General features: G+C 41.4%; 1 protein-coding gene across 1 annotated transcript in view; it reads left to right on the top strand.

The window, feature by feature from the left end:
• The window catches only part of SYNE3 (spectrin repeat containing nuclear envelope family member 3), a 44,571-nt gene extending 33,145 nt beyond the window's left edge, over positions 1–11,426 (top strand). The window contains 1 exon segment of the mRNA XM_008629737.2: positions 10,640–11,426. Within this exon segment, the coding sequence (XP_008627959.2) occupies positions 10,640–10,837 (198 nt within the window). The 3' untranslated portion in view covers positions 10,838–11,426.
• The last annotated feature ends 6 nt before the right edge of the window (positions 11,427–11,432 follow it).

The following is an 11,432-nucleotide window of genomic DNA, read 5'->3' as shown; positions in this document are numbered from 1 at the left end:
CGCTCTTCTACTTTGTACTGTCGTCTCACTTTCCATTTGTTTTGAGAAGGAACAGAATAAGGCTTTATTTGCCCAACACAAAAGAGACTGGATGAATAATCTCTTGCAGGATCATAATCACGTAGTCATTTTAAGATAAATCAAACCCTTGATTTCTCCTGTTGCAACACCTCTGTACAAGAGACCAATATTTAAAGGGGGCAGTACAGTGCACTTCAAGCATGGCTAGAAATCAAGGCTTTCCTCATTCTGATGAGATATTCCTCTAATACTCATATGTGGAGTAGCAGCTCCAGTATTTATACCCAGAAAAATACTGACCAATTTTAAGGCAGTTTTCACACTTTTCTCAATAGTTTTGGCTGCAGTTCAGCCTTCCTGAAAACCCCCAAAGACTTTCTGTTCTTGCCTGTCTGGCTCAGCATTAATTGTTTCATCCAGTAAGGTCACCAGAATTTTTAAGGCTGGAAAAACAGCATGACATTTTAATACTTGGTGTAGAGGCAGCCAAACATTTAGTAGTGCTGCTTTTCCCTAGAAGAGGCTTAAAGGGATATTCCAGAAGACTGTCTTTTTTGGAGGGAAAAAAAACCCAAAAGCTTTAGGCATAAGCATGTCTCCACTACAGTTAGATGCCATTTTTAATTCATCTGTCTCACCTGCCTTGGGGTACATGGTATTTATTCACCCTTAAATTCTCCAAATTAGACTAAAGTCTTCAGTTAATTTTCAAAGATACTGGCTTAACATAACGGCACGCAGCAAACATTTGTCAATTAGGCCTACAGCAAGAGCACAAAAAAAACCTCACTCTGTGAGTTTTTAATAGCTACTGAACACAAACAAAGAGAAACAGCTCAGGGTGGAAAGGAATGAAGAACTGAAATACCTCATAAGCATGAGGGAAATGGCTCCCATTGCACTAACAAGTGATTTGCAGTTTCCCTTCAGCCAGTATAGATGTTGCTGTAATTTACACCCTGCTCACTTCAGTGAGATTTCGCTGACCTCAGGGTTTTCATTCTCTGTTTAAACAGTATCTCTACAACAAGAATCCAAGTGCTGTAAGCAGCAGTGTCTTTTTTTTCATTCAGGTTTTATCAGGATGTAAGCCAGGGTTGCCACAAGATTTTTGAGTACCACTTAAGAGAGCCAGAAAATAATGTTTATCCCTTTTGGGTGTATCACTGTTTGGACTAAGAAAAGAGGAAAACCAGGCCAACTGCAGAATTCTAGTCTATGCAGTTTACTTTAAATTCAGATTTAACACATAAAATGTGGCTAGAAATGAAAGAAAGATTAAGCAAAATATTTTTGTATGCATGAATATCTTTTCAAAGCTGTGGTAAAGGAAGCCAACTACCTTGAAGAGATCAGCTGATCTCAGGAGTTAGGATCTGCAGGAAATGGAAATGGCTGCATCACTGTGCTTGCAACAACCAGTGAGTTTGCATAAAATAGGATCAGGTTATCTCTGATTTGTCAGCTCCTTCATGCTCTTGAGTCACACAAAATCAGCAGAAGTTGCAGAAGTTGAGGTATTTTTGGACTGATTTCTGCTTTTTGCAGCACGAGGTCCCTAGTGACTCCTTGTCTCTCCTGTTTGAGCTGTGAATATTTTGCAGCAGCAGCAGATCAGCATGGAGAAGGGGAAGGTCCAGCTGCAACCATTCTCATTCCATTGCCTTCTGATTTTATTCCATTTCTAGCCTACATGGCCAAATGCTGGGCAGAATAGAGCCTGCTCCATTCACAGGAATGTGCGTTTTTTTCTGGTCATTCGTCCATTGCTGAGGACATGCCCCTGCCACTTGGTGCCCTTAGGAGCAGAACAGCCTAATGATTGTGATGTGAGCGACTTCTTGTTGATTAACAAAAAACAGTTGCAGGAAATTGCACTGGCTGCAGCAAATTTTTAGCAGGTGCCAGTGACAGCCAATGTAGAGGGATATTTCTGCAGGGTACCTAGCACACTCAAGAACATAATCAAGCAAGTGCTCAATAATAACTATGATAAATGTTACTTTCAAAGGTTGGCTCCCAGCTACCTGAAAATATTCCATGAGTATTCTTAGCATAAATACGAAGTCGAAGCCTCATTATTTACAGGTCTAGGTAGCGCTGTTTGATTTATTTTCTCAAGTGCTCAGAGTAATTACACTTCCTTGCTAAACAAACAATCAGGCTTTATTGTTTGTACAAACAAAATAATTAGAATTCATTACATCAGTGGTCAGCTAATTGCTTCCTTTGAGATTCTGCTGAGAGTAATCTCCTGTAACATGCAGGCAGAAGGAACACGTAATTTAATCTTATTTAGAGACACCATTGATCTGGAGTCAATCAAATTAATGCAGTCATTCAGGAAACTGCAAAGCAAGAGCTGCCACAGCTTGCCAGGAAGAAAACAGTAATGTGGTCTGCTCTGCCCAAGTGCAGATATGATGGGAGTTCCTCATGGCAGAAAAGCACAGCATTGTGTGTTAGTGCCTGTGTTAGTGGTGCCTCTTTATTAAAAGTGTGTGGCCCGTTTGTTTTCCTCAAGTTCTGCTAGGTGTTACCCACTTGAAATCTTCTGTACAATTACAGTCCTAGTAAAATGAAAAAGACTTATTAAAAAGGTACCTTTTCCTCAGTTTTCAATACCCCTTTTATACATAAAGATAATAGCTCTCCATTATATTTTTTCATCACTCTGCCTATAAGCCTGAGCTTACCTATTTTAGGAATTATACCATGACTCAAACACAAGATGAAGGGCATCTTAGCATTAAAAATTAGTAGATAGACTTATTTTCTCCCAAGAGTGATGTTTGCTCAGAAAGGAAACCTAGTCAAAAAAAAACCCAAAAAAATCCCACCTCCAGAAAAATCCTGACTGCCCATTCCTAACTCAGAACCACTGTTAAATATGCTGAGCCAGGCAGCAGCATCCCCTTCCTTTTCCAGCAGGCTCACTTCGTGTTACTGCACCTGTGAGACTCCCTGCGTCTGCTCTTATTTCTGTAGGTTTCATTTGAGGACATCTACAGTGCCCTCAAATGTTAGAAATCTGGGGCTCTTTGTTTGTTGTTTATCTGGTCCTGCCACACCTGTGCCCTGCCAATGCTCTCTGCCTACAGTAGTGCTCGTGCAAGAAGGTGACATCCTGCTTCCCAGGACACCTGGTTCTTACATTCTTTTCATGCTCCTGTGGTATTAGTCAGGCATGTGGTGGGTGCTACCTGCTTTATGTGAAGAGATGATCCTTTAGCTGCCTGCCATGTTGTGAGGTATTTGCAGATTTTCACCAAAAAGACAGCCTAGAATGATTTTCTTAGTAGATATAATTTTATATCCTAACTGAAAGGTAAAGAGAGAGAAAAAGATTTGTTGAGCAATAGCAGAATGCAACCAGTTTTCAGTATATGTCTGAAAAAATGTTTTTAACACAACTGTAAAAGATACTGTAAGAAAAGCTCTTCTAGTCATTACGTCTAATTTTATACCTATTATTTCTTTAAAAGTAAGCCATCACATTTTTAATTATCTAAATAAAATGCAAATAATATTCAAATTATGTATAGCGACTGCTGAAGTTTAAGAAAAGCTTGATCTTGACTTGAGAGAAGTCACTGGCAGAGGAGCTGGAAACATACATTGTTGACATGATAAACCATCTTTTGATGTCAGTAACTTCTTCTACAAGTTCCAGGACGTTCTTTCTTTCAGTTTTTACTCTTACTATGCTTATTTTAATTAGTTTATTTCAACTTGTAAGGATGAGTGGAAGATGGAAATTGGGAAAAGTTGCTTTACTTGTCTGCCTTCCTGAATAATTATAGAAGGCTGAAGTCTTTTTCTGCTTGCTTGCATCTGGAGAATTATAGAAATCAGTGCTACTTTAACAGGTCAGGCTGTAGCTCTTGTCCTGTGATGTGCTTCTCCTAGAAACATGTCACGCTGTATATGCACACAGAAGCTAACCTTTTTAAATCCATTTGTGTCCCAGTAGCATACGGCACAGTGCTTAGTTCTAAGTGACTTTGCAGCAGAAATTCTGAAATATCCATCATATGTGGCTGCTGAAACCTCAGATACAAACTGCTGGCTCTTCCTTGTTTTCTGTTTCTTGTAAGTGAAACCTCCATCAAAGATTCTAGATATCCCCCAGCCATCTTGAGGTACTCCAGAATCTTCCCTAAGGAAGAAAACAGTATTTAATTTGCCTGTGTATTTACCTATTTACATGCATATGTTTATGCACTTCAGAATTGAAAGGAACATTAAGGTTGCAAAGTCAAGCAATCTGAAGATGGAAAATGTCAGAGCTAAAATTGCTTGTATGACTGCAGTTAACCTCTCTTCAGCATTGTGGTTCATTCTGGTAGTTCTTTATGCAAAGGAGAATGATAAGTACAGGACTCAATGGGGTCCCAGGCCCTCCTTACTCGTTCCTCACTGCTGGTTGCCTACCCTGGGCAGTGTTTGCTTTTAGGAAAATACAGTTCTGAGCCCAGTGTCTCACTGTCCTTTTGCGGAGGCCACATAACCTCTGATCAATAGAGGCTGATCTTAGTTCCTGCTGTAGTTTATGGGATTGTGCGTTGCCCAAGAGCATGTTGGATACTCAGTTCTGTGGTGACAGTAGTATCCAACTCCCCTAAATTATTTCCCTCTTGAAAAGACCAGCTGTGATTTGCAATATGTTGTTTATCTTGGAGAGGGACACTCATGGCTCCTGATGAGAACTGATGAGAAGCCCAGCTCCAAACTATCTCACATTGAGGTAAAAAACCAATCTGCTTTGGTTTGAGAGAGCAGCCCATGATCCCCCTGGAACTGAATTCTTCTTCTTGTCAATAACCTGCCTCTGTGAGTGACAGCTGAAGAAGTACACAGTGAGATCTCAAGTGGCAGAAACATGGGGCCTCTCAGAGGCAAAATACCACTGATAAGGCAGCTGCTTCACCAAAACAAGTGGTGGTGCTTAATACTCCTATCTGGGCATACTCCTATGCAGGATGAAAGGAATGTATGGCAAGCTGTTGTTTCAGCCTTCCTGGCAGCTCTGTTTATTCTCAGAGGAATAAGGAAGTGCTAGAATCCATACCTATGTAGGTGATCCTTTCCCAGGCTTATCTGTTCTTCTTGTTAGGAAGTTCTTCCTCTGTCCCTATTGCTATAGTTTAAGCTCAATATGTTGTGACTTACCCACTGTGGAGGTAGGCCTGGATTCATCCTGCCTGGGCTTGTAACTTAGGGTTTCACATCATGAATTTTGCAGAGAGTGTAGATGATGGTTGACTCTCCATCTCTTCTTGTAGAATGAACTAGGAGCTAGGTTCAAAGCTAACACAAGGGACCTGTTCTTCATGCCAGCTGGAACTCCTTGCTGAAGAGTATTGAGGACTCAGTATAGTTTGTGTAGGTTCGAGGGGAAACTGGACAAGTATCTGGAAGAAAGATACTGAATGTTAAACAGATGAACAAGCTCTATCAGGCTCAGAAAACTGCCTGAACTGAAAGTAGCTGAAGGGTGAGAATATTAAGGAGAAATTACTTATGCTTGCCTTAATACCTGTGCATCTGTGCCAACTGCTGTAGAATAGAGGAAACTTGGGCTGGGTACAGTCCTGGCACGAAGTGGAATGGCTGCTGGTGTCTGTGTGTAGTGTCTGTAGGACACTAAGTCTTTGGTCACTTTACCTCTGGGGAGAGCAGGAGTTTTCAGGCAGCAGTGCATTTCTCAGGAAATACTCTGAGGTAAGAGGAATAAATCCAGACTAAATATTTTTTCTCTGCTGGATCACTGATTCAGTGGTGCAGGTATGATTTTTGTCAGGCACGCTGGTGACATACAAGCAGCAGCAAAACCCCACTAATGAGTCTGGTCTAAGATGCTATATTGCTCTGCTCTCTCAAATAGCTAGATTAACTGTGTGTTTTCTTATATCCTGGAATGTGGTCAATAGCAAACCAGGGGGGGCACTGATTTTTGGTAAAACACTTCAGCAACTTACACAGGAATATTATGCAGCAAGTTCTAAACTGCTTTTCTGCTGTTTCCCATCCAAGTGATTTTTCATGGTGCGTTTGGTAAGGAGTTATTAACTGCAAACAGATTTAAGTTCTGAGGACTCCCTAGATCTGAACCGATGCTTGTCATTCAAACGCCCCAACATGAATCAAGTACAAATGTGAATATTCACAGCCAGTGCAGTTCATTTGGAACAAGCATGCATTTAGCATTACACAAAACACAGCGGTCCACCCCTTGACAGTCCTTGCTTGTCCTGGTATTTTGAGGGAGAAGGGGGAGGACATTTATTCTTGATGGTGAACTTTAAAAGTATATTTTCTTTTTAAATGCCAACCTATTCCTTTTCCATGTGTGTTTCAAAAATGTCTCTGACACTTTGGCTCAATACCTAGGTATTCCAGCTGTTATTCTAAGATGGTGGAAATTAAAATTCTGTTGACTTCACTGGAGCTTTGCCAGTTTTTCTCAGAGGAAGATTTGATTTCAGAATATTTAGTGGAGCTTAGATCTGACACATGCACTGCAGGCACTGTGGGTGCTGGGTAGTAGCTGTACTGCTGCCAGTAGCTGGAGTGATTGGGGAAGGGAAATTCCACCGTGTAGCAAGGGTTGTGGTTCTGACCTTCTCATCTTTCTCATCATCAACCTTCCATCTCATGAAATGATATACTCAAACTGTCTCTTGCAAAGGTGGAACTATGTTAGACTGTCCTTTTCTAGCCCAGAATGATGTGCTAAAGGGTTGGAAGTATGGTGCTGACTCCAGGACCCTGATCACTTTGAGTCCAGTAGAGCAGAGGTTTGAGCCTTGGCCTCCTGAATTTCCTGTTGGTGTCATAATCTCAGGTCACCACATCCTGAAAGCATCTCTTTTTCACATCACAGATCTAAAAAATATCTTGACTTAGTAAAATTGAAGTGCTGTTTTTTCATACTCAGAAAGGGAGTCAGTGCCTCAAACTTTCCATGCTTTTTGCAGATGTATCATCTTTCTTGTTAAAAGTTACTGTGTCTCCTTCAAATTTTTTTAGCCTTTAACACCTCTCAAAGTACTATCACCAAAAAAAAATAAATAAATAAAAGAAGAAATCACCAATTCTTCCAGCAAGCACGAAGCAATGGAACTAATGTAGGTTTCATGTCACAACAACTTGGGCATATAAGTAATGAATCTATTTGTAAGATACCTGCTGACTTCCAAAGACAAGTAGTTCCTGATCATGACTTTATTTAGTTGTGCCTGTGCATAATCCCGCTGCAGACACTGAAATTAATGATGAATCTCCCATGGATTTCAGTGTGTGCAGGTTGAGGCCCTCATTTATTAAGGGTTTATCATTGCAAATTTGCTGAAAACACCAAACCTTTAGAGCTCCTGTGGGCCTCATTTTCAGTCCTGCAGAGACATCATAATACCATGTTTGCAATAGCTGAGTCATTCCCATGACAACAAATGGAGTCAGAAATACAAGATTCTGACCTTGCTGTGTGATCAAACAAGACAGAGAAGCTGGGCATCAAAGACAAAAGTTCATCAAACACAAATACCTATAAACCCAGCAAGCAGGTAGGGGAGAAGCAGCAGATAAAGACAAAATATTTCTCATTCTCTGAAGTTCTGCCCCAAGGTAAATGTCCCTTCACAGATATTTCTAATGCTAGGATCTGCTGTGATTAGCCTGAGTGTCTTTCTCTGCAGAAAGCTCCAAGGAGATCAAATGAGAGCTTGTTAATAAATCCATTTTGCATTAATTCTTTCTGGAGGATGAGATGTGAAAAGCATTACTATTTTACAGCTTCTTCCAGTGTATATAAAAGCAAGGCACTTTGAGAAATGGGATGAGATTGAAATGTTATTTGAGTTGCATTAATAGTCTTTGCTACAGAAATCAAGGCAGAGTCAGTGAACTGCTCTGACTCAAATGCTGGATTGGTAAAAGAATTAGGGTAGGAAAAACATTAGTGGTTAATGGGCAGTGTGGTCATCATAGAAAACCAGCGACAGGCTTGAGTGACTATCAGACATCTGCTCCCTGGGCTGTGGCAGGAACAGAGACAAGGCACAACTGGAAAAGCCCACATTTTCCACCAGTTCATAGGCAGAAACACATAGGGAAGAGATGTGTTGCAGCTGGCCTGGCAATGAAACAATAGTTTCAGATTGAAGTAGCTTTCAAAACCAATTCTAAATGATTGACAGCAGTAAAACCAAAAGTTTTAGGTGTTGCTAGGAAGACTGGTGGTCCTCACAACTGTGTCAGTGAGAGGTGGGTTTCTAAGTCCCCGTTTGAGTTTGTGAGAATATTTTTGAGGATTCCAGTTGTAGTGCACTATTGAACAGTCACTCAAAGGTTCCTACCCCTTAACAACATCAGCATTAAGACTTACTGTGCCTTAGTGGTAGGACAAAGAGCATGGTTTGAATTGTCCCAATGCAGAGTTAACTCGAATCGGATCTTCCACTGACAGAACTACACCTGTTAATACATACAAACTTGCTCATGGCTTCTGGAACCTGGCAAGGGTCTTTTTCCTTATAGATGGGGCACTCTGATAAATGTATTTGTCATATTGCTGTATATTTTGGATGCAATGAAGAATTAAGACTAAGAAATCCTTTTCAGTGAAAACAGAGCTGTGAATGACAGTGCATTAATTTATGCAGAACGCACCAAGAAGTGGCTGTTTCGTGGCATTACAGAGACAAGCCCAGAGAGCTCACAACCAAGAGTTGTGGCTGCTGCTCTTGTGCATGATGGATTTAGCATTGACTGTTAACATAGAAGACCCTCCAGGTTTTGTTCGCCCATAGGCAGATGAAATTCAGGGGGGGGAAGAAGGATTTCAGGTCTGGACTAGAGAAGGGAAAGTCTCATTAGTACAGCTACTTATGCCTTGTACTTTGAGAGCAGGTCACAGTAGGAGATGTCTTCTGCAAGGCAGCCAGGTTGGTGAAGCTTTGATTTTGTGGGTAAATGACATTGCTGTACCTGAGGAACTTGCCCAGAGTCAGTCCCACTCACACCCTGGCATGTACACTTTATCCACTGACAGTTCCAGGGTCCAGGGATCTGAGTTTTCCTTGGCCACAGCAAGCAAATTACAACCCAGATACTGTGGGCCAGAAATGATAGAGCAAGCAGCTGTTGCTCTGCTGCCTCTACATCTGCCTGACACAATAATTACATCTCATCAGCCATACAATATAATGGAAGCAAACCAACTACAACAGAAGGACTTTGCAGCACAACTGTCTTGCTGTGTATAACTGCAGCTGTATATTTACCTTTGTAATTAATTCTGTAAGCATTTATATGGAGTTACAAGGGATTGAGTAATTTAGAAAGCAGTGGAAGAGACCATTAAAAATAGCAAAAGGCATAATCACTTTCTTCTACCATCAATCTCCTCCTTGTCTTCTCTGCTGATGTTCCCCATGGACTATTCATGGTGGTGCTATAGTGGGACAAAGTCATTGCCTGTTAAGCACCCTGTAGTGGGCAGAAGCCCTAATTTTGCTGCAGGACTGACATTGCCTGTGACTTGAATAAATTAATTTCCTTTTGTGGAAAACGTGGATCCCACTTCAGTGGAGGTTCTATGCTGACATTTGTAGGCTGGTGCATTAAGCACTTCATTTATGCTCGTTGTATAAATCCTTGTTTGATGAAATAAGTGGGTAATTGAGCCCTTTTTATCAGAATTCTTTTCAAGAGAGTTGATTTTTTTTTTTTTTGGAAACACACACAGTTCAGCTCATTGGCAGGAGTTACCCAGGAGTCTTGCCAGTGGAAATCTCCCTTCTTAATTAATCTTTTCTGAATTCTGTAGCCCTAAATATATTCTCTCCTGGTCAAGCTAAACCAGATTAAATTTATGAGGTTAACTGAGCTACTCTAGGTTTGCACCAGCATAAAGAAAGGTGTAATGGGACTCCTTTGTGTGTCCCCCACCTGCGCAGAAATAGATGAGACTTTAATGTGTCCTTAACTATCAGTGTTGTGTTTCTCTCGCTCTTTTGCATCACATAAAGTTCTAAGCTGGGCCTGATAAGGTATAAGGTATACTGAGGCAGGGTGCACTGTGGGGCCTTTTTTCTGACCTCTAGTCTTGTAGACCCCAAAGCCAAAGCATGGTGCTGCAGGGCAGATGACTAGAAGCTGGATGAGCGGCAAACAAAGCTCCTTTCTGCTGATGGAGAGCAGAAGCTGTTCCTCTCTTCCAGGCACCAGCACTCTCATTACTGACTGGAGGGTAGCGCAAACAGGCTTTCTGTGCCACAAGGTGGCTGTGAGGGGACCAGTTGGGCGTGAGCATTTGTAACCACCACTTTGTAACTGGAAATGGACTTGGAGGCAGTCATTTCCTTCTAGAAAGTCAGCAGTGTTTTCCTTCTAGAAGACAACAGTTTGCAGCAGTGAATTCTTGAAACTAGAGAATTCTCTTAAAAGACATAATTTAACTTCAGTCAGTTTCAGTGTGCCCAGCACCCAGGCTGGACCCTAGGCAAAGGACCACAGGGGCGGTTCTGACCCTCTCCCTGCAGTTGGATGTGTTTGAAATAGACATCCTCAGTAATTTATTTTGCTGAGTTGCTCTTTGGTTTGTGTGTTTCAGAAGCGCTCTGGGGGCGTGTGCTCATACCTGCACCGCGTGTGCCGGGCAGCACTGCCACTGCAACTGCTCCTCTTGCTCCTGCTGCTCCTGGCCTTCCTCCTGCCCCTGGCAGAAGAGACCCACAGCTGCACACTGGCCAACAACTTCGCTCGCTCCTTCAAGCTGATGCTGAGATACGAGGGCCCACCTCCAACGTAACTTCTTGGCATGGCACGAGGTGACTGGTGGAAGTGCAGACTCTTTGTTTTTAATTGCAGCTATTGTAGATTGTAGGGCTTCTAACACAGCCATCCTATCAACTGGATAGATCACATAATTGCAACATGACATTAATCCACTTTAATCAGGTATTTGAGCAAAATTAATATTTTTATAATTTTTTTACTATTGTATTTGTAATATGTATATAGAGATTGTGTATGTATGTACATATATATATATATATTAAAAAATATGCATATCTGTGGTCAAACTAACAACCACCATCCACTCATCCACTGTTTAAGGATAATTCTGCAATGTTTCTGCTGTCTTTCAGCAAGCAGTACTGAAGGATGGCGTTGTTGTGGGATTTTCTGGGTGATTTTTATCAGATTCTTGTTTGAACCGAAGTCAGAGCAAGTATGACAACATATGGTCATGCACCAGAGTGTAAACTGGAGAGCAGGCACAGCAGAATCATGTTTGAGTAGAGTGGTTGACATTCCACTCAAGGAAGATTTGGACCATTCTCTTTGAAATCTTGAGCTGCTTTTTCAGTATCTGGATACAGGGATTGCAGAAGCTAATAGAA

This window comes from Corvus brachyrhynchos, unplaced genomic scaffold (assembly GCF_000691975.1).
Source record: "Corvus brachyrhynchos isolate BGI_N302 unplaced genomic scaffold, ASM69197v1 scaffold1, whole genome shotgun sequence".
NCBI classification, from domain to species: domain Eukaryota; kingdom Metazoa; phylum Chordata; class Aves; order Passeriformes; family Corvidae; genus Corvus; species Corvus brachyrhynchos.
The sequence above is the reverse complement of the archived record's forward strand: the minus strand, read 5'-3'. Positions and strand labels throughout refer to the sequence as shown.